The sequence below is a fragment of the Bos mutus genome, chromosome 27 (genome assembly GCF_027580195.1).
Source record: "Bos mutus isolate GX-2022 chromosome 27, NWIPB_WYAK_1.1, whole genome shotgun sequence".
NCBI classification, from domain to species: Eukaryota; Metazoa; Chordata; class Mammalia; order Artiodactyla; family Bovidae; genus Bos; species Bos mutus.
The window spans coordinates 19922991-19946949 of NC_091643.1; the positions used below are offsets into that span (position 1 = coordinate 19922991).

The window sequence follows — 23959 nt, forward strand, 5'->3', positions numbered from 1 at the left end:
TTATACTTATGAAATAAAGTAATTAAAAGTCAAGAATCTTTATTTACAGGCCTGACACAGATATTATTGGCCCACTGGGGAAATCTAGAATAACCAACCCAGACAGTGAATTCCCAATGACCTAGAAGTTATTTCTTACTTAACCAGTGACAATAAAAATGAGTATCAAATACAGTGTTATTCTTAAAACTCATATGAACGTATCTGATCCCATAAAAGTGGTAGGAGAAGAATTTTATATTTAAGACAAGTTTCTCTCTAGTTTAAAAAAGAGAGAAAGGAAATGATATAAATACATGTCCAGTAATTTTTCACATATTTTAATTTTATATATTTTAATGTTTAATTAATGCTTAATAGTTAGAGATGAGTTTGTTAACAATGATAAAAATAGCTAGCAAGAAAAAAAAAATCAAACGATGGAAAAACACATTTCTTCTTATATAAATATCTTCTGATATTAATTCTGTCAGTTACAGATAAATAACGCAAGCTAATTCAACTCTTTCCAAAACCTACCTTGTTGAATTGTGATGAACTCAACATAATCAAATCAGTTCAGAAAGGCACTTCAGCCACTACTCAAAGCTACGTAAGTATCATGATATCACACTTAAACATCCCCCTAGAACAGAAAACGGAAGCAGTCTCTACAGCACTTACTGCAGTGTATTACAGAATAATTTACCTTGATGTTATTTTACATCCTAACCAAATAATAAATATAATTACCTTATATTTTATAATTTTTAAAAGTACATACTTTTAAAAGGAGCTTGCAGATTTCATATTTTCCTTTAGCTGCTGCTTCATGTAGAGGGGTAAATTTCCATAAGTCCGCCACATTGACAGAAGCCCCGTGTCTTACCAAGAGCTCAGCTACTTCGTAGTGTCCGTATGAACAAGCATTATGAAGGGGCACCAAGCCACTAAACCAAAGAAAATTATTTTAAAGACATACAATAAAGCTGTGTGTTAAAATGATACATACAATAAAATAATTCTCTATGGCATCTGACTATTACTGAGCACTCCCTTAAGAAAAATAATTCTCTGATCTTGAAGTCAGTATTCAGTAATGAAAATAATGACATCAACCAAGAACTCTAGTCACATGTGCAAACTATTCTGTGATGAATTTAAGTTCTGATTACAAGGTAGCTGGCCTTCTAAAAGGACAAAAAGATGTCCCCATAAAAAAGGGAGGGTGTCTCAAAAGATAAGTTTAAGTTGCACTTAGTACATAGACACAAGGTATCAAGTTAGTCCTTTCTGCTTAGAGAGATCGGGTTTCTTTGTTTTTTGTTTTGAATGTTTTGAGACCAAAAATACTAAGTGCTAAAATGGGGCAACAGAAACAAATGTTGGCTCCTCGCTAATGAACTATAATACTTTGAAAGAGATAGTGATTAATATTAAATGTTCATGTCTGATATGTTTCTTTTAAAAGAGAAATAAATGCAAAATGGTTAACTGAAACCTAGTGAAAGTGAAACTGGTAGTTGCTCAGTCAGGTCCGACTCTGTGTGATCCCAAGGACCGCAGTCCTTTCTGTCCGTGGGATTCTCTAGGCACGAATACTAGAGTGAGTTGCCATCCCCTTCTCCAGGGGATCTTCTCAACCCAGGGGTCGAACCCTGTCTCTTGCACTGCAGGCAGACTCTTTACTGTCTGGGCAACCAAGGAAGCCCAACTGAAGTTTAAGTTGTGTGGTTTATTTCTTAGCAATGTAACTGCACAGGAAGGTGCTTATTTATATTTTGAGATGATATGAAATTAACTCAGGATATGGAAGCTCATTTCAGTTAAAATTTCCTTTGTGCTTTTCTAAATGTCTCCCATGGCTGCTTTAAACCCTGTCTAGATAAACTGAAATAGTTTCATAAGCTAATACAAAAATAGAGAATATCTGAATTAGTAAAAATGAAATTATGTTTCTATTAATATGGATGACTCTGGGATGGATGGCTTCTTTTTGGAGGAGACTATACATTTTTTTTAATAGCAAAAGGAGGGATGAACAATAAACTATGAACTACATAAACATATTTACAAAATTCAATAAAATACTATATATAGGCATTAAAAGGATGAAATGAACTGTTGAGTACTGATATAGACAGACATTCAAGATATACGATTATAAAAAAGGCAAACTGTAGAGCAGACTGTGTGGGATGACATCTTCATTTATGTTAAAACCAAGCCCCACCACAACAGCACACACACTGGTACATGTGCTTCAAAACTCCTGACAATTACAACAAAATTTTGATGTTGTAATCTAGGAGGTGGAATGAGAAGGACTTTTCACTTTCTATACATTTTCATAAACTTTTAATTTGGGGGGATTCCCAGGTGGCTCAGTAGTAAAAATATATCTGCCTGCTAATTTAGGAGATATGGGTTTGATGCATGGGCTGGAGAAGATGACTTGGAGAAGGAAACTGCAAACCACTCCAGTATTTCTGCCTGGGAAATCGCATGGACAGAGGAGCCTGGTGGGCTACAGTCCATGGGGCTGCAAAAAGTTGGACATGACTTAGCTACTATACAACAACAAAGTTTTAAGCATTATGCTTTAAGCTTTAAAAAAAAAAATTTACTTTTTTAACAAGGGGAAAAAATCTATCATGAAAAAAAAAATTTTTTTTTTTTTTTTAAAGTATCAAGAAAATGAATTCCACACAGTGACAGTCTAACACGTACCCTTTGTCTTTGGCATGGACATCGGCACCATGGTGGAGGAGGTACTCCACGACAGACACACGGTTGTAGCCTGCCGCGAAGTGTAAGGGCGTGGAATGCCGGCCCTCTAAATCTCTGCAATTCACATTCTGAGGGCTGCAAAGTTGCTTTATTGACACACACACACACACAAACACAAAAAGAACATTAGTATTTATTTAAGGATCTTGCACCAAAATAATGCAGGCATCTTGGATAAGTTGTAATTTTCTAATGAATATTTCTTTGATTAGATAATACAAGTGACGTTTTAAAATCAGCAAGATGTTCTGCTTTACAGTGTCTACAAATATTATGTTTGCACAGCAATTTCACCTTTTTCAACATTTCCTGGCCGAAATCCTACTCAAAAAGAAGAAAACATAATAAAGCAAGCATTTCCAAGGCAAATGATGCCTTCCTTTCATTGTTACAAGGCTTTCTTCCCCCTGAGAGCCTGTCTGCTTGTACCAGCACGCTCTTAGCCACCCTTTGCTCAAGAACGACCCAAAATTTTTGCCTGCTTTGACGTGGCAACAAGAAGGCTCTGGAAAAAATTACATTCATTCTGTCTGGGCCACCCCTTTGGCCCTTCGGTCCATCAGAGCAGAGCCAAGCAATCAACAATGTTGTACCTGATCTTCAAGGGGATATTTGTTTAGGTCTACAAGTCAAACTGATTCTGATCACACTAGTTTTTGGCCTTCTGTCTCCTTCAGCTGTGTCCTCCAAATCACCTCTCTGTCACCTGTTTGTTTTCCTTTTGGACATTATCATCTCAGCACAAGCTCAACTCTGTCTGCTTATAAAGCAGTGGAAGCAAAGTCAGGCTGGAGAGGCTGCATCATTGGTGGTGACAGATGGGTGACAAACAAATATGTGAGTAATAATTTATAAAGAATTTCATTTTTTTTCCAGTGAGAGAATTATTATCTACTTGAGAAGTTAATCATCATCTCCATTTTACAGATAAATAAACCAAGGCTCAGAGAGGTTAAGTGACATCCTATGTCCTAGAGTGGTAAGGGGTAGAATTAAAACTCAAACCCCATTTTCCTGATTTTTAATCTTGCGATCCTTCTGCCACTGCTTACTTATTTAATTATTTAGTCACTGCTTACTTATTTAATTATCCCAAATTTAGGGAAGTGATGTGAAGAGAGGTAATGAAAAGAAAACTAAAAAAGGTTAAAAAAAGCAGAGAAAAAGTGACATTTTCTAGGCTACAAGGTCTGATGTCAAGGGTTTTCCAGGTATTTGACAGTCTGGTTGTTGCTCCTGCCACTGTAGTGAGCTGTTGTAACAAAAACTCAGAACCTGGAAGTTAACTATAGATATACTGAGAAGGTGCTGGTAGGGTGAACACAGGATTTTTCAGGTGGTAGTTTTTTTTACACAACAGAAGGAAGTCTGGGCATAAGGGAGAGACTCTATAACCTAAAGAGCCATCATCATTTGGTCAGATTGTATCTTTTCATGACAAGTGAGTCTGTAGCTACATTAATACATAAATTGTAGAATCAAAAAATACTTCCCAACTGCAGGATCGTAAGGATGATTTCCTAGAGCAAAGGTGAGAATCTCTTGGAAAAGGTCATGAACACTGTTTCAACTCTACTGTACTATTACCTGGGCTTGCACTAGCTTGCGAATTTATAAGTGTGGTCCAAAATAACACTTGAATTTTAAAAAGTGGAAAGAAATAAAAAGAGCATTCATATAACCAGAAGTAAAGTGACTAAAAAGTGATTTAATGAAAGACACATACTAGGAAATTCTTCATAAAGATCTCCCCTTATGAGTCCACTCTGCTCATCGCTTTTATTGTTTGAATTTGAGTTGTTTCACTTACAAGCTTAAAATGAATTGGGAAGCAAAGGTTTCAAAGAGCTACCCAAGACATTAAAAAGCACTGACATACCTTCACAGTTTCCAAGTCTCCGGCTTTAGATGCTTCTAAGAGTCGATAGTCAACGTCAGAAGTGCGTATAGGTGTACTTTCTGCAGAAAAGACAAGGGAAGATTACTGCTGGTTTTTAAGGAGCCACAGAGTAGCAAAGGAGGGAAAACTATTTGGTAAATGGAAAGAGAGATGTTAACATAAACGCTGTCAGAGTGTACCATTAAAACTTTACTATTGTATACTGTTGGTAACTACAGGCTTGTGAGATAAAAGTGCTGGTTTCTAAAAGTGGATCTCAAACCTGGTGTTAACATGGGTTGTTAAATAAACCTTTAAAATATTGCCCAGAACAGAACCCCAATAATTTACTATACATTCTATATAACTGATGTATTCTTTCAGGAGTCATTATAGACATAACCTGGAATTGGATTAGTAAATACAGGTACAACTATAAAGTTCAGCCAGTATATGGTCTATAGACATACAAATTTTTTGTAGAAATATTAATTTAAAAAATTATATTGTCTTCTAAATAAAAAAAAGAATTCTCTTTAAAAAGAAACCTTTATAAGCATAAGATTTTACCACCAAATTCTATTATTTGTATTATCCTTCCTGATCAATAAAAAATATGAAGACTTAAACTAAAAAGTTCTGGCAAATACTAAATTAGGCATTTAATGACCCATATAATGTTTTATCTTACTAATCAATTTTTAAGAAGAATTATCAAAATAATAAAAAATTTTCATTTGTGATTCAGTATTTAATTTTATCTTTTATTAGCAGCCATATATTCTAACTTTATTCATTTGGAAGACATTTTAAAAGCATTGCTGGAGCAGTCTGCTTAATTTATTCAATCCTTTCCTCCCCATTTTATCAATTACGTCTAAAAACTACATATAATATTATGAGAAATTCTGATGTAATAGCTATATGTTTGCCTGATTTATAGTTCCAAATTGCAGAAACTAACCTAAAATCCACTATTAAATGGTTCTTAGTACAAGTATAAGAGAAAAATTTGGAATGTTTGAAGTTAAAGAATTACAAAAAGGAGAATGCTGATGGGCAGGGCCACAGGCTAAACTGTAAGCAAAGAAAGGCAGGAAAAATTTTCAGGCCAAGAAAACATTCCAAAGAGCCCCTTAAAGCAAGGGGCACAAAGTCTGTGTATCAGTGGACAGACCTGGAAGCGGAAGAACAGAAAGCAAGGTCTGTCTGTATGAACTTACCACTCAGAATCTGCTGCACGGCCTCGTTCCCCATCTGTGCTGCTGTAAAGCCTTGTAAGGAGATGATGGAGGGATCAGAGCCGTAACTCAGCAGCAGGCGGCATGTCTGCAGATGACCAGCAAGGGCAGCTCTATGCAAAGCGGTCTGACCAAGGGTGTCCAGTGCATTCATCTGAAAAATCATTGAAGGGGGCACATGGGACTGAGCAGCTGTTTTGTTCCCCTTTACACCCTACTAAATAAATTCTTGAGAAAAATCAATTGTCGACTTTTATGAAAAATACAATAGACTATTTATAAACTATTCATGAACTCTTGCATACTGATTCTAAAGAAATACCATCTTCTTAGCTGCCCTTCTCTGACCATCTTATCGAAAATTATAGTATACCCATCTCTTCCCTGAATGACTGCCTTCCTGTCCATCCTCCATTCCTTGCCACTCTCCTTGACAACTCGAGGTCTCTGTAAGGTCCCCAAGGTCTGGTACTCTTGTCTGAGGTTCACTGCCTGCCACAGCAAAGATGCACATTAAATACTTTTGGATGAATGGGTTCTACCAAACTTGTTCCCAGAATGTAAAGGCAATAGAGTAAGTAAGCAAAGATAAAGTAATTAATTGTATTTCTTTTCTAATTTTAGTAAATGATTATAATAGAATGACCTAATTGCACTACAAACACATTTAACCAAAAACTTGTTTCAAAAATTCAAAAGTTCCATTTTTAAAACTTTGAAAAATCATAATGAAAGAATGGTTACTTTTAAGATGGTTAAGACAATGTTAAACTTTGGGATCATGTTTATAATTTGATCAAAACTAACTAGTCCTAACCTGTTTTCTGGAATGCCCCAGTAAAGACTACTCTAGTCAGACCAAAGTCCACATTCATTGTACACGGTGCTTCTCTCAGAGAAGCCCTTTGTTCTGCCTTTCTGGATTATGAGATTCATGGCAAGTCTCACCTTTTCTAGGATGTCTTCCTTGATTACTTTAAACCTTGATGATTACTTCCTTTCTGAACACCTGTATCAATTCAGCACTATTTTAGAAAGCAGAACACTGGGATAGTGTTTGTTAACCAAGTAAAATTAAGGTTACTGAAATATGGACTATATTGCATAGGTTTTCTGTGTCTAGAATGTTCCTATTAATGGTACACAGTAAATTCTCAAATACATACTGGCTAGTTATTCAAAACACTTGTGTACCCCCCCACCAAATACAAGAATAAGAGACGATTTAAGACAATTGGTCTTCCTGTCTCCAGTCTTTCACTGTTGGCAAGGGTTCAAATAAATTCTTAACAGTGTTTCACAAGATTCACCATGAAATACTGACAAATTTAATTATATCGTATTTGCCAGCAGAAAAATGACTATTTATACTTAAAGCACAGTCATTATTAGCATGTACTGATGGAAAACACAAGTGGTCAAACTAAATTTGAATTTTTCTATGGATTACGTTCTCATCACAGGAGAAGAACTTAAAACTGAGAACATTCTAATCGTTAACATTTTCCTGGAATTTGCATAAAACACCAATTCAATTACAGTGATGGAAATTCTCAATCCAGTTCATCAAATCATGAGAACACAGTTTGAGAACTACTAGTCTAAAATACAGATCTTACCAAGTTACTCCTCAGCTCAAACACAGGGACTCTTTCGTGCCGTCACATAAACTTGTATCCCTCCACATTTCATTAAAGACCATCTGTCATTTACTTTTACATCACCACCCCTTCTACAGTAATTTTTTCATCACAATCTGATAGGCTTGCTATGCTCCAACGTACACTGAAACTCTATTTTCTGGAGCTGCAGTTTCTAAAGTCATTGCAAAAGGTAAAATTTGCCTTTGGCCAAGATTATCCTTGAAGATACCTTAGCAATGCAGTGGTAGAGACAGATATAGTTTCTCAGTAAACCCAACATCAGCCAGTTTCACTTCCAGTGTCTGAGCAAATCAACTAAACACCAGATGAAGTGCAGAGAATATTTTTAAACACTAACAAAACACTGTGTGTAAGAAGTGGTTATCTCTGTAAATACGCGTGGTGGAACTGAGTGCAACACAGAAAACTGCAGATTCACCTCTCCCATTTCTCACTCGCTCCGGGGCATGCACTCATGGAGTGCAACACTGAGCAAAAATCACCACTCCCGAGCATAAGGAAGGGACGCAACTACATTTACTAAGTACTTACCAATATTAGACTCTGTGCCTGATACTATATGTTTTAATATATTGTAAGCTATTTAAAAGCAGAGCCTATGCTTTTAAGATTTTCCTAAAGAGAATGACTGAGTACTGTAATGATATGTGGCCGGAAATGTATAGGACATAAAATTATGACTAAAAAATGCCCCAAACTGTTCTGGAAACCAGTAAGCAGACGATAAGGAAATGGTAAGGGGACTTTCTCCAAATTCTAGTCAGTGTGAACAGCCTAGTCTCAACAGCTAACTGTGAGTTCACCTCTTGTCTAAGCTTAAAGGAAATGGTAAGGGGACCTTCTCCAAATTCTAGTTAGTGTGAACAGCCTAGTCTCAACAGCTAACTGTGAGTTCACCTCGTCTAAGCTTAAGCTATCTTTGTCCACATCACTTATGTGGTAATTCATCGTGACTTATTCTGTGACATTTCTGAACTTAGCAATGTGAACTCACAGAATTTTACATTAACTATGAACATGTGATGATGTCCCAATCTGATTTCAAGTAATCTGAGAACTGAAAACGGTCTGTATATTATTTTAGCTATTTTTTTTCTGTTCAAATCAGGGCAAATTAAAATTGAAATTAAAAGAAAGAATAGTAAAAATAAAATCCACAATAGAGGGACAAAGATAGGCATCTGAAACAGGTCTATATCCTGGTAGACAGAAACTACAACCTAGGGAACAGGTGGCAGGCATACTGTAAACTTTTTAGCTTGAAGTTAAGAAACACTGGGCTTCCCTGGTAGCTCTGATGGTAAAGAATCTGCCTGTAATGCAGGAGGCTCGGGTTCAATCCCTGGGTCGGGAAGAGCCCCGGTAAAGGAAATGGCAACCCGCTCCAGCACTCTTGCCTGGAGAAGTCCGTTGAAGAAGAGTCTAGCGGGCTACAGTTCATGGGGTCGCAAAGAGTTGGACATGACAGAGCAACTAACACTTCCATTTTTTTTTTTTTGAAACTGTTAACTTCTATTTTTTTTTTTTTTTTTCTTTTTACATGTGTTCCCCATCCTGAACCCTCCTCCCTCCCCATACCATCCCTCTGGGTCGTCCCAGTGCATCAGCCCCAAGCATCCAGTATCGTGCATTGAATCTGGACTGGCATCTCGTTTCATACATGATATTTTACATGTTTCAATGCCATTCTCCCAAATCTTCCCACCCTCTCCCTCTCCCACAGAGTCCATAAGACTGTTCTATACGTCAGTGTCTCTTTTGCTGTCTCGTATACAGGGTTATCGTTACCATTTTTTGTTTTTTAAAGAAACATTAACTCTGTATCATCCCCCTTTTTTTAAAAAAAATAAGTCTTAAACTAATTTTATTGAATACTGCTAAATGATTATGCCAACTATCATACACACATCTTAAGTCTACATTTCTGTAATTGGTTTTCTAAGAGAAAGTAGTATCCTAGGAAGTTTATCTTCCTGAAGCAGGATTTGCTCATGCCATCTGCCTATTCAAAAATTTCCAATGGCTCTCCAAGTATTATAAGAACAAACCCCAAACTCTCCAATTGAGACTACTAAGACCTTGCTCCAATATGTCTTTTCAGATTTTCCTTATTTCCCCATGAACTAAGTACCTATTATTCTATCTACTGAACTAACTAGTCATTAACTTGTGACTAACAAACTCCTTTGCTGTCCTGATTGAGTCATTATTTAAAATGTATTCTGAGCAAAAATCAACCACTCACTAGTATAAGAAAGGGATGCCAACTATATTTACTGCTATTTCTATAGATCTAATTCCTGGACATTCCTAGTGAAAATTCTATTTTGTTCATGAAATTTCTCCCATTCTCTCCCCAGCCTGCCACCACTAACAGAAGTAATTGGTTTCTCCTCTAAATAACAATTTACCTGTCCTCTCCAATCTGATAATAGACATTCAAGTAGACTGTATTAGTTGAGACTATTTTTTAGATTTTAAGTCCCTTAAGACAAGAAGCTTTATCAACTTCAAACTTCCTATATACCTCATGGTAATAAGTGCAACGCCTTGTATACTGGGTGTTTGAAAATGATTGGTAAATGGATGGTTTAAAAGAATGACAAATTAGTAAATTCTGTTGATAAATACAGTTTTCGATATACCATTCTGTATAATGAACAGAGACTACTGAAACATTCTCTAACCAAAAACCATGTATTCTTCTTTCCCCAGAATCTGGAGGGAAAAAAAGCTACATGCCTGTGTTGATAGAATTGTTTAATACTGAAAATAACTGACTCACTTTATCTGCAGTAAAAGTGTAATTTAAGTTTTTACAGATTATTACAGGCCACTGTTATCCATGGTAGGATGTACACAGGTCAAAGCATCTCCTATGAGGAATGAAATAAACAAAATGACTACCAATTTAATTCTGAGCTAGAGTTCTGCTACAGTGATCAATATTTTACTCAAAGGTTTTTAATCCTTTAATGTGTTATGAATCCATCGCAGAGTATAGAATTTTTCTAGGAAGTTAAATTTTAATATAATCTGAGAAACATGATTAGTGTTTACTAGCCACACTTGAGTATTATTATTTGTAAATCTCAACATCCACATGGAATTTTAAAAGAAGAAATCAGGTTTTCTGAAAAGAGATATATTATATTCTAATGGTACTTATTTTCTTTGCTTTCTTAAAGGGGTACTCACACTGCCCACATGCCCTAACTGTCAGAGAAATAAGTTGCGGAGCATAGCTGATTAGACTCGAGGTGCCAATGCCATGGCTGTGCTAAACAAACTGAAGTCTTATTTATGCTCCCTTTCTCATCTCTGAGATGAGATGGCAAATGCAGGTGGTATATTTCTAAGCCAAAAGTTTATAAAGTAAGGGCTGTGAAGATCATATTCAGGCCACAGAGAAGTACAACAGAAAAATACAGTCTATAAAAAGAAGAATGAAACAGATGAACAAAGACTGGCAGAGAAAAGAAACTCATGCAATCTCAGAAAGAGAGAGACATATACAGAGAGAATGGCAGCTAAGGAAACTAACAGTTATTTCCAAATTTATTGTTCTGTCTTTTGTGAATTTCAGCTATAACTCCTGCAGATCATTTCTTTGGGATTAACTCTGTGGTTATCTCACAGAAGTAATAAGCCAGATTTCTACTTCTGCCTAATCTATATCCAGTTAATCTAACTGAATGGTAACTAAAATGTCTCTGAGACACTGGCCCCTTGGGACTTTATTCTGATATGATCAAACCTCAGATATTATTTGAACTATAAAAGCTACTTGGGATCTACATTTTTAAAAGCACTTTAACACTTTTGGGCTGACAGAATCTGCTTATCAACTCACCTCTGAAAGAGAATTAATAAAATCCTTATAATAAGCTAACACATTTCTCTAAAGACAGCAAAGATTCTTAATCACTCTCAATGTGAGAAATAAGTTCATTAAACACCAATTAGTATTGACACAATTTCTTTTTACATACAGTATAAATAAATCTGTCAAATTGAGACATGAACATCAAAAAAATTTCTTCATGTTCCACACATTTAACAGATGCTCATTAATGACAAAACAGTAGTGCTTTCAAATATGAGAAAAAGAACTTCTGAATTAAACCTTTTGTTTCTAGGTACTAACAATACCATATGCAACTGGGGCTTAGGTTCTACTTAATAATGACAGTAGACAAAGCAGTAGCAATAGAATGCAGAATGTCAGAGTAGATTAACAATAATAAAGAATGTCTTTATGTCTCTCTTATTTAGGGTTTACAGTAATCTTGTAAAGCAGGGGGCTCATAGACATATTTTTTTAAGATACAGACATTTACTCCTGTAAAAGTGGACTTCTCAAATAAGTTGGTTAATAACCCCATTTTCTTATAACCATCATTTCCTTACTAGTCCTTTGTCTTCTATCCTTTTACTGAATCCTGCCTGTTTGCCTCTCCAGACCCATAATATCATCCTTGACCCTGCTTCGTCTCCTGGGAAAATCACTTCTATAGATGACAGCAATGGCTTTTTTGTCTTTAACTTTTTGTTGTATTTGGCCAGAGGGTGGTGGGCAGGACCGGAATGAGGAATGTGGATGAGGTCTACCCTTATCAAAGGCTACAGATGCTGTCAGGCAGTCTTCTCTAGCTAGCCCCCGCTTTTGCGCCCCTTCAGGCCCAGGGATGACAATGGCTCCCACTTGCTGCTGGTACTACCTCATTCCTGTTGATTTCCTAAACCTTGCCCACACCTTTGTATATAATTTATTAAATATTCCCCAGATTACCCACTTTGAGTGTGTATTTATTGCCAAAACCCTAATTAATACAATTTTCTACCTCTATACCTTTGGAATATCTCCTTCAAAAGTGTGTGTGTGTGTGTGTGTGTGTGCACGCTCAGTCCTGTCCAACTCTTTGTGATCCCATGTACTGCAGCCCACCAGGCTCCTCTGTCCATGCAATTTTTTCAGATGAGAATACAAGAGTGGGTTGCCATTTCCTTCTTCGGGGATCTTCCCGAGCAGGGATCAAACCTACATCTCTTTTGTCTCCTGCAGTGGCAGGCGGATTCTTTACCACTATGCCACCTGGGAAACCCCCTCTTCCCACTACTGTTCCACAAAGATGAGCAACCCTCAAAGGTTCTTTCCTTGACTCTCAGCTCATCTCTCCACATTCTCTACCTGAAACCTTCCTCATTCCCACAGCGTGTGATCATTATGTCAAGGGCTTCCCAATACATATTTCTAATCCCAAACTCTCTATCATGCTCCAGTGCTGTGTTCCCAACTACTAGTTTTATTTAATGTCCTTCTATTCCTCCTATCATATTAACTCCAAGTACAAAATCATTGCCAACACATAGCTTTCTTACTTCCTTAACTGTACCACCATTTTCTAAGTCTATTCAAGCACCCAATTCACTTTCAAGTAACACAGCTTAGTATTTCACAGTCTTTCACAAATGACTTTCGTCATTCTCTTCCTTCTTCACTACTGATGCCACTAAACTGATTCAGGATTAGCTTCAAGTTTGGTAACTGCATTAACTTTCAAACTGGTATTTGTCATAGAAACCAGCACATTATCGTTATCATTTTACATCTCAATGGTGAACTAGTGGATCAAAAATTAGAAAGTGATTATACACATGTCTTATATAAAATTTAGATAATGAAGGGAAATACATATTATATAAGTTTAGAAAGACAAATATGGAAAAAATTACAACACTCATACTTACTACTAATTAAAGAAAGTATGGTTTGTATGCAAGGTACTATATAACATATATATATATATATAAGCTCATTTAATTTTTACCAAAACAAAACAACAGTCACACTTGTAGGGGAGATATTAATACCCATATATTACTAATGAGTCAACTGAGGTTCAGGAAAATTAAGTCCAAGGTCATAAAACTAGAAAGTGGAAGATTCCAAACAGAAAAGTATACCTGCTTATGTTATGTACACAATGTGCTTAATTTAACAGGCACAATGAACCTAAACTTTGTATTACCAAGCTTTACTCAAAAGAATGTTTTGGCTTATATTACCAAGTTCTATTTAAGTAAGACAAATTAGTTAATGGCATCAGATCTCCCTACCAAATTCTCTGCCATTTCTGATTTACTAGTCTTAGCTTAAGAACTGGGAGCACGGTGAGGAGGTGAAGACAGCAGAAGGGTAGAAGCAGCATAAGAGAGCTGAATGTAATTCAAGGGTAGGCTTGCTTGTTGGGAAGGTGCTTTTAGATCAAATGGAAAAAATGAGTTGTTCAAAAATCAAATTGAAACCATAAGTTCCCCAGAAAGAACACCAGGCAGGCAAACATTAGGGCCCATCAGTAGCTAAATTGGGTTTTTACAGTGAGCTTTTACTAATGCTAGTCACCAGATAAAACAACCCTAAGGGACAGCAGTCTGCCTTGGGATCAGGGAATGAATGAATGGGAGGGTGGAAATAGGTATCTGTGGGTTCATAGCCCTGCTTAATTTTTTTTCCATTTAAGGTGCTTAGTAGCAGGAGTTCTCAATTTTGTTGAACTACAGTGGGAGGACTAGGGAAGATATAGTAGTCTAAAAGTCATTCTACAACACTGGCAGGGCGTTTAAAATTATACACATGCCTGACTGATGAATTGTGACGTTATTGATGAGAATGTACTGTGAACATGAAGGGCAGAAAAAGATTTAGAGCCACAGACCTAGAGTAATGCTGACTAGGATAGGTTATATAAAATAATGTTATTTCTCATTGAACTTTCATGAAATAAAATGACTCATGGGAGGCAACAAATAGATACTTTCCCAAAATGAAGGGCATTATTCATGGTTGTTCAAGTACATTATAAATGCCATAAGATATTTTTAAAAATAGGTCAATGATAAACATACAATGGTCTTAACAGTAGCAGAAAGCCCACTTAGCTTATTATTTTCTGCTTGGTAGAGCAACAAGACATTATTTATGTAAGAACACAGTAGCTGTACCCTCGAAACAGGTAGTAAATCTGTAGAACTGCTCCTTTCATTCGGTTCATCCTGCCTCTTTAATTAAAAACATCAACGGTCCTTTTAAAGCAAGGATATACTAATTTTTGGATCATGCACTTCAGGAGTAAAAATGTGTTTTGAGAACCCTCTCAATATTCATTTATGTTCATCTGTAAATTATAACCAAGCAGTGCTAAACTAATGTATAATGAATATTATAAAACTTATATAAAAGGAGAAATTACAGAGGATGTGAAGCAGATGAAACAATAAAATATTTAAAAAATTTTAAATTATCAGTTGTACAAAATGTCATTTGGCTCAATTAAAAGATTTTTAAAAATCTTATAAAACTGTGATATAGATTTGAGGGTGTGATTCTAGGTTCATTTTCAATAACAGCTAGATTTCACATAGATATGTGGTGCAACTGGGAAAAGTACATTCTTGCGAAGTCTTCTAAATCACAATGCTTATTTTTAATTTTTTATGTAATTTACTATGTTAAGGCTTTAATTGAATTTTGCTAGCAAAATTGCATCTTTCTTGATTCTTGCAAACTTATCATAAGATACTGCACTAAAATGTCATAAATAGGTTCAAAAACTACCTAACAAATTAAAAAAAAACAACAACTTTAAAACAGGTTAGAAAATTCTGTTGCCCAGTTTCAAATTATACAGATAAAAGCTAGTTGATAAACATACATCATTTTTTGGCAAGAAACTCAAAAAACAGCAGATATTTTCTAAAAACTGATTTTCAAAATGGCCTCTTCATTTGTTAAAAGTTCCTTTTAAAAAGCAGTTACTTTCTCATTCATTTCTCTAAAATATGTAACTTTGATCTTTAAGGTTCTGATTATGTTTCTTTTTAAAAATATGTACCTACATGCAAGTAATAATCATTTGTCACTATATAGAACTATAAGCAAATTTTGAACTCACTTTCATTAAGAAAAAAAAAGGCAAAACAACTAAGTATGTCAATTCCTGAAAAATCCTCATTTATGAAATAGCCAGATAAACCTTTCTTTAAGATTGTCATGGTTGTTTCCTCTGATTTTCAACAATGGTATTTATCAAGATGCTACCATTTAAAATAATACCCATTAATCTATTCATGTAAAGTGCAACGTGTCACATCGTGCTGGATGTGAGCAGATGAGTGAGTGTATCCCTGTCAATCCACCACACACACACACACACACACACACACACAGATTGATGGCAGTATCAATCTGTGTGTGAAATAGTAGTAGATGTTAATTTCTCTGTTCTTAAGAAGTTAATAAATTACTAGGGCTTCCCAGGTGACGCAGTTGGTAAAGAATCCACCTGCCAGTGCAAGAGACGCAGGTTTGATTCCCCAGTTGGGAAGATCCCCTGGAGTAGGAAATAGTAGTAGATGTTAATTTCTCTGTTCTTAATAAGTTAATAAATTACTAGTTATTAATAAATTACTCTTTCAATAAATAAAAATTCTAGTATTTTCCCCCTCCACCCAGTGGCTCCTCTTGTATGTTCCATAGAGTGTCTATATCATACTTTGGGGACCCCTGCTTTAAAATATACACTCTTGCTTTCTTTCCTTAGTTTCTGCTAAGGTGCTTGGGTCTTCCGAGGAAGCTAAGGCCATTTTGGGGTGAGGCCCTCACTTCATCCAGCAACTAGCACGGCGCCTGGCAGCTCCCACCGAGCACCCAACCGCACCATGGCCTCCGTCTCGGAGCTCGCCTGCATCTACTCTGCCCTCATTCTGCACAACGATGAGGTGACAGTCACAGAGGATAAGATCAATGCCCTCATTAAAGCAGCCGGTTTGTTTGCAAAGGCTTTGGCCAATGTCAACATCAGGAGCCTCATCTGCAATGCGGGGGCTGGTGGACCTGCTCCGGTAGCTGGCGCTGGACCAGCAGGAGGTCCTGCCCCATCCACCACTGCTGCCAGCTGAGGAGAAGAAAGTAGAAGCAAAGAGAAGAATCTGAAGAGTATGATGATAACATGAGCTTTGGTCTTTTTCACTAAACCTCTTTAGTAACATATTCAATAAAAAGCTGAGCTGCTAAAAAAAAAAATTGTTGCGGATTTAAAAAATTTCACGTTCAAGTACCTCTGAAAAACAACCAGCTTGTTTCCTTCAAGCAAAATTTCCTCAAGCAATTCATGGGAGTCCTGGAGTTGCAGATAATGTCACTCAGACAATGCCAATAAAAATGGTTATTAAAATTTTATTTCTTTTTATTGAGGTTATGTGAAAAAATGATTACCATTACTGGTTTGAAGGAACAAATGTTCTTTAAAATAAGTAGCAATATTTTGCCCATCATTTACATAAATTATTTTCTGATAAGCCATCATTGATGTTGACTACCAAAATATATCAATTCCAGTATTAAGGTAAAACAGTGTAAAGTTGAAATGCATTTCAAACGGTAAGACCCTAACCACATTTATTGCTTTAGAGAAGAATGACAGTAAAGTACAACATAAAGCACCAGGAATTACCTCTATTAGCAACCAGATTTAAATCAGCTTTAAAAGAGAATCAGTGAATTCAAACACATGTTAACAGTCCTTTATAAGATTAATTTCTTCAGGAGAATCAGAGAGGAGAGGAACAATCTTTAAGTGCAGCTAGATACTCAGTGCCGAGACTGGCACCTTATCTCAGGTGTGCCTTTTACCTTTGCTCCGTGTTTATGCAGAACTTCCATGACATCATTGTGGGCTCGCTCTGCCGCAACGTGCAGGGGAGTCATGAAACTGCGGAGAGGAGAAAGGAAAAGGTCACCTCTTAACTTGTACCGCAGTATTGCTTTAACTACAGAGCAACGCCTTCTGCGACTGCACTTACTCTTTATTTTTCTCATTAACATTTGCTCCTTTTCGAAGTAACAATTCTGTCACTTGTTTGCGTTTGGGATGCAGCGAGGCCACAGCACAGTGCTGTAACATAAAGAAAAACCAGTGGATAAAATAAACTGTGTAAAAGTAGATTTCTGAATTGAAAAGCACCTGCTGACTATTTAAAACACTGCTGTCTCAAAACATATATTTTCACATTACGGAGACGACCAAAATTCCTCCTAAATACACTGCGAGTATGAAACACAAGCCTTTAAATCAAGGTGAAATTATGTTCTTAGTTGAGCATTTAGAGAGACTTCATTCCTTTCCCTTTAGCCAATAAGCAATTATCCAGTATATATTTACTTGAGGTATCAGAATACTGCCTCTCCGAAGCTAAAAAAATTCATAACTGAATTACCCAGTCCTCCAGTAGGTTGTCAGCCACAAAAGTCAGTATTTCTCAAGCTCTTCCCCAGAGGTACTCCTAACACCATTGGAGAATAAGTCCATATGCCCAGGGATAGGTAAGAAGGTAAGAGACTTGAAGGAGCTTAGAGAGAGACGTATTCTCAGAAATTTTATGTTTTATCCTCTATTTATACAACCTTTGTGTTCAACTTCACTTCATATTTGTATTAAAATTTAAAAAGTAAAAAACTATGTACTAATGAATAAAATGAACACTCTGAAAAAGCAGGTCAGGTTTAGTCCATGGCTTTGAGTGTGTCCTGGCATATACTGTGTAGCCTGAATGTATCTAAACCCCTGCATGGGGGCCACAAATACAGTTGGCCTATTTTGGTTTGGTAACTCTTACAATGTTGTTTTCAGCAGGTATTGCCTACAGTTTGACCCTTCTGTGCCAGATATAAGTTAAGAATGTTAACTGAAGCATATTTAGAGGTTTGTGATAGAGGCATCCCTTATGCTTAAATTCTGTATTAAAGTGTAATCCAACCAGTCCTATACCTGAAACTTAATGTGATCATTGACAAAGAAAACAGAATCATCTTTCTCCAAGTACATTAACAGAAAGAAGATGAATAGTTTAAAAAAAACAATATTTACAGTCTGGAACAAAAAATTTCCTAGTCTTACTATATTTCATTAAGGAATATAATAATTCTTTTGACTACAATTGCTCAAAAGGATGAGGCAAGTACCTTTGAAAATAATTTAATCTTCTGTAGAAAGCAAATTTTATCTAGCAACTAGCAACCACAAGAAAAGGGAGATTCTATGAGAAAATCACATTTTGTATTTCATGAGCAAAAAGTAGGTTTGTTATAATATGGTTGGATAAAGGCAAATGTAAAAATAATTTTCAAATTAAGGTTGAGCAAATGGCTCTTCTCTCACCCATGAAAGCAATCATCTCCTGAACCAAATTTAAAAATCAATGCAACCAATATTAAAATGCAAATTCCTGGCACTTGAGATACTAAAGTTACCTTAAGGTTTCTGAAATGAAAATTGTATTTTGAGTTTACACTACTGTTACAGACCCAAGGAACGGATTAACAATAAGATCTTACCAGTGCAGTTTCATGAGACTGTGGCTGTTTGAAATTAATGATTTCCAGAGCAAGTGTTTTTTTAACTTTGGCTAGGTCTGCTTCTCTGGCTGCTTGTAGCAAAGAGTGACCTTTAAATTCATCTGTTAATGAAATAATGGTGACATATAAATCTTTAAAATCTATAAAAATCATTATCATGATTATAAAGTAGGAAACTTATTAATTTTACATATTCCTCTATTTTAGCGACAGCCACAACATGACAAAACAATGATACAAGTGCAGAGGAGGAGGGTGTAGGTTAATGAAAATGTCTGAAATAAGACTATTTTCTACTCAGCGTTCACATACAGATACACATATAAAGATACTCACTCCAGCAAAGTTTTAAATCAAGTTGACTTAAATGTACACCAAACAGAAACCAGTTAAGTAATTTGTGAACACTTATACACTGGAATAGGCTTCCCTGGTGGCTGAGAGATTAAAGCATCTGCCTGCAATGCGGGAGACCTGGGTTCGATCCCTGGGTTGGGAAGATCCCCTGGAGAAAGAAATGGCAACCCACTCTAGTATTCTTGCCTGGAAAATCCCTTGGATGGAGGAGCCTGGTGGGCTACAGCCCACGGGGTTGCAAAGAGTCGGACACAACTGAGTGACTTCACTTTCACACACTGGAATACTTTCTAACTCGTAAACAAAACGATAGCTCTCTATATATTGGACATGAAAGTATATATTTTAAAAAGAAAATTCAGGTAGCAAATGAGAAAGGGAAGGTTGACCCATTTTTTGGGTATGATTACTACTTCCTTACCATCAGCACAACTAAATACAACTAATGATATAAAAAATACATTTAGAGAAATATTCACCAAAATATTAACAATGATTATATCTTAACACAGAGGAAGGGAGAACTGATTTATGGGGGAAGTGCCAGAGTCTGAAAAATTTTCAAAGAACAGTTAATGTTATATATTTATTATCTATATAAGCAAGTAAGACTTTTTAAAAGGCAGTTCTAAATTAACTACATGAATAAGAATCCACTACTCTCATTTATTAAAAGCAAATAGTCTTATTTTTTATTTTAAAAGACTGGAGTATATTTTGATAAGACTACTTGTTAACAAAAAGCTGAAAATTGTTCTGAAAAGATATAAATGATATGTGACATAATATGTTACATAATTCCAGTCCTGCTCATGTTCAGGCCTTTGCATCTGCCTGGCATTGAACTCTTTCTCTTTGCCTTTCTCTCTTTCCTTTGAGGGCCCCTTGTCACTTTCTTTTCTCCCTTATAAGACAGAGAGAGACAGAGACACACACACGCACACACACGTATTAACTACTACTCGTTGCTCAGGGCCTCAGTTCAGATACTCTGGATAAGCCTTTCCGATGTTCCCTGTTAAGATTCGTTCTTCTAAAAGCCTCTGCACTTGCCTTTAGCCTTCTGTCACAGGGCTTATCGCACTGTTTCATCTGTGACAGTGGTCCCATCACTGACCACAGTGTTTGGCATACAGTAGGTAGCCAGTAAATAATTGTTGCATGAATGCTGATATGCATAAAATAAGTCATGGCAGGTTTGGGGGAAAACATTTTTGTTTAACTGTGTGTTTAGTGGTACTTGATCATTGCCAAATTCCTTGAAGTACATGACTTTGAAACTTCAGAAATCCTAATTACCTTGAAAACTTAACATTTATAGAATGCCTTAGAAGTTTCTCTTTATAAATGCCTTTTGAAACAAGAATGAAAGCTACTTTTAGGATTTTCAACTCCAGTATGTGCAGAACCCACACTATTGTGTTCATCTGGGTTCATGAAAACAACAAATAAAAAAGTCAACAAGAAAGAGTAGAAGAAATGTATGGAGAAAATGCTGCAATGATGGGTATGATCAAAATGTTGTTTTCTGTTTCCTGTATAATTTTCCTAAAATGAAGTCTGTGATTGCCTAGCATAAAGTACATATGAAATAAAGTCTGTTACTGTGATTGCCTAGCATAAAGCAGTGAGCATGAGGATGAGAACTGGTTAGAAAAGTTCCAACTTTGTTAAATGCTTTCCTTCATTAGTAGAATCTTATTTAAGAAGATACTGAGAAGGTTGCAAAATACTCTAATCAGGGAACCTTTTTCCTTTACAAAACTATAGAAATCTTGGTTAAATTTTAATGTTTACACTGGAATCAGAGAGACCAATGAAAGACAATGTAAAAACCCATGACAATACTTGTATTTACAAAATGACTGTAAGGAAAAAAGTCAATTGGTGACCAGGGATAAAGCCAAGTCTGGGGTATAAAACTAAAAGAAAGAAATTAGAAAAAGATATTAAAAAATAAATACACTTTGAGTTAAGTTAAATTTAATTCAATAAACCTGCTGGACACATAGCATGCACAATGTACCGTGCTAGGTTGGGGTACAAGCCCAAACACGAACGCCATCCACACATTTTTATTAGGTAATAAGGCACTCTGCAGGTGCTAAGAAGATACAATAATAAAACCAAAGATCTTCCTAAGAATTTAAAACTAAAGTGAGGAGACAGAACATCACATAGAAGAATAAACTATATAATGGAAGATAACATATGACAAGAGTCATATGAGTGGGAGAGAGAAAATATGCACTCCACAAGGATTCATTGCCAAGACATCTGCCCAGTGATGACCTGGTTTGTGCGGGCCTGTAATCTAGTGGATGTCATCTGTTCCGGCACCAAAATAAGTTTGGATTTCCATTTAAACGAGATCAAAATCGCAAGGAATTCTTCCTGTTTTAACATAAATTTATATTCTGTTTAAACTTCATTGATGTTTTCATTTTGACTATGCCTTTTTCTTAAATGATCGTTCAAAGGTTTTCTCAGGTGTTTAAATCCAGTTATCTGATTCTTAGCATCCTAGATGTAAGACAGTATCAACTATGGGACAAATTTAAAATTAGGTATGTGACACCTACTTTAATTTAAACCTGAAATGCCTACAGGTAGAATTAAATATATCTTGGTATTTGATATGACAACTAAATTTAATACAGTATTCTGAATGGGATCCTGGAGCAGAAAAAGGACTTCCCTGTGAAGGACAGGGAAGCCTGCTGTGCTGCAGTCCATGGGGTCGCAAAGAGTCAGATACGACTGAGTGACTGAACAGCAACAGCAATTCTGAAAGGGATCCTGGAGCAGAAAAAGAACTTTAGGTAAAAACTAAGGAAATCTGAATAGAGTTACAGCCTTTAGTTAATAATGTATTGGTACTGGTTCATTATTATGACAAATGTACCATATTATTATGTTTATGGGGGGGAAACTGGGTATGAGACATATGAGAACTTTCTGTATTAATTGGTAAGTTTTCTAAATCTAAAACTATTCTAAAACAAAAGTTTATAAAAAACATGCATATGTAAATATAAGATGTATCAGTATCTGAGAAAATTACTTCAACCAAGTCGTAAAAATTATCTTATTTAAATTTGGACTAGTGATTGTGCTTGGGCTATAGCACAAATAAAAACATGACTGTGCAACTTGCAGGGTCTGGGCAACAGTGAGCATTCCATGATGTTATATAGCATCTTTATTACCAACAGTGTAAGAATATAAGCCCTGTGAGCTTAGAGATTTTTTTTTTCTGGTTTGTATACATCTACGTTTCCAGTTTCTGACATATAGTAAATGTTCAATAAATGGTTACTGATGAACTTATCCTCTCTAGTCTTTAAAAAAAAAAAAAGAGCCTGAACACATAAATTAGAATTAAGCTGAATAAACACAAAATAATATAGTGTACATATATAAGATTCCTGCAGAATTCATAAAGAATCAGAAAAGAGAATAACTAGTTAGTCTACATACAAGAAGACAAGGCCATTATCTAAGTTGGACAAAACATCAGCCCTAATACCAAAAAGAAGATATTCTAATTTACAACAAGCAGTGTTGATTTTAGGATATAAATACATACAAGTCAATCTCTCCCGGAGCTCAGGGGTTGGAGCCATGTCTACTGCGCTTTTGCCGTGGCAGTTGACTAGAGTGGGATCAGCACCATGGCTAAGTAACAGAGAGCAGACCTCTACGCGATTCTTGGAAGCGGCCTCGTGAAGCGGGGTAAACTGCCACAGATCCATAGCATTAACACAAGCTCCGTGCTGAATTGAGAAAAGAAAAGTTAATGGTCAGCAATCATTTCACTGAATCAAATACAACATTCATTTCACTGTAAATTTCAGTTATAACTCTGAAATGTCAACAACTGTTTTAATTTCAGCATTTAAAATACAGTTTAAAATAAGCTGAATACTTTAAACATTTCAAGGCAACAGTGAATATTAAAAAAAAAACCCACAACAATTTTGTTCTCTTAAAAAGCTTGGTAAAAAATCCCCATGAGTAAACTCATAACAAATTAAAGGCAAACAATATTCAATATCTTTAATTCTTCTTACCTTTAGTAGCAGTTCTGTGACTTCATAATGTCCATATGAACACGCATTATGAAGAGGCACAAGTCCGCTAAACAGAAAAAAGCAAACTAAGACACTGTAATGTCCAACAACTTAGTCATTCATCCAAGAAATGCTAAGAAACAAAAATCTAACAAATTCCAATACAATTATATTCAAAATATTTTAAAGTAATAAGAGAATACAAAGCATAACTAATGTCCAACCTTTCGTTACTTATGTTATTTTATGTCAATCATTAAGGAACCAAGTAGAAAAGCTTTTAAGTAAAGGTAGAATGCATGTACTAATTACAAACTGCCTGCTTTATATGTTAAGTATTTACAGAAAATAAATGTTAACTGATGGTGAACTGAAATATTCCTACCATATTATTTTACTTTCATGGTGATTTCCAACACAAGAATTCAATATCTAAATTATTATAGCTTGCATACCCAAATGTCACTCTGCACAAATTAAGAACCCTCTTGTTGGGGGTGTACTTCTCTTGAGGACTCACCTATGGTTCACCCATTTGCTTTCAGACATGCACAAGGATT

General features: G+C 35.8%; 1 protein-coding gene and 1 pseudogene across 2 annotated transcripts in view; one reads left to right on the forward strand and one right to left on the reverse strand.

Annotated features, from left to right (window-relative positions):
* TNKS (tankyrase) overlaps window positions 1-23959 on the reverse strand; it is a 157025-nt gene that overhangs the window by 31658 nt on the left and 101408 nt on the right. For both annotated transcript variants that reach the window (XM_070364361.1, XM_005907917.3), the window contains exons 7-15: window positions 23400-23466; window positions 22916-23102; window positions 18949-19070; window positions 17418-17509; window positions 17248-17326; window positions 5872-6043; window positions 4649-4728; window positions 2710-2855; window positions 764-929 (exon numbers count right to left, since the gene is read on the reverse strand). In XM_070364361.1, the coding sequence (XP_070220462.1) occupies window positions 764-929; window positions 2710-2855; window positions 4649-4728; window positions 5872-6043; window positions 17248-17326; window positions 17418-17509; window positions 18949-19070; window positions 22916-23102; window positions 23400-23466 (1111 nt within the window). The remainder of the gene's footprint in view (window positions 1-763; window positions 930-2709; window positions 2856-4648; window positions 4729-5871; window positions 6044-17247; window positions 17327-17417; window positions 17510-18948; window positions 19071-22915; window positions 23103-23399; window positions 23467-23959) is intronic.
* LOC102277075 (large ribosomal subunit protein P1 pseudogene) lies at window positions 16275-16588 on the forward strand (annotated as a pseudogene).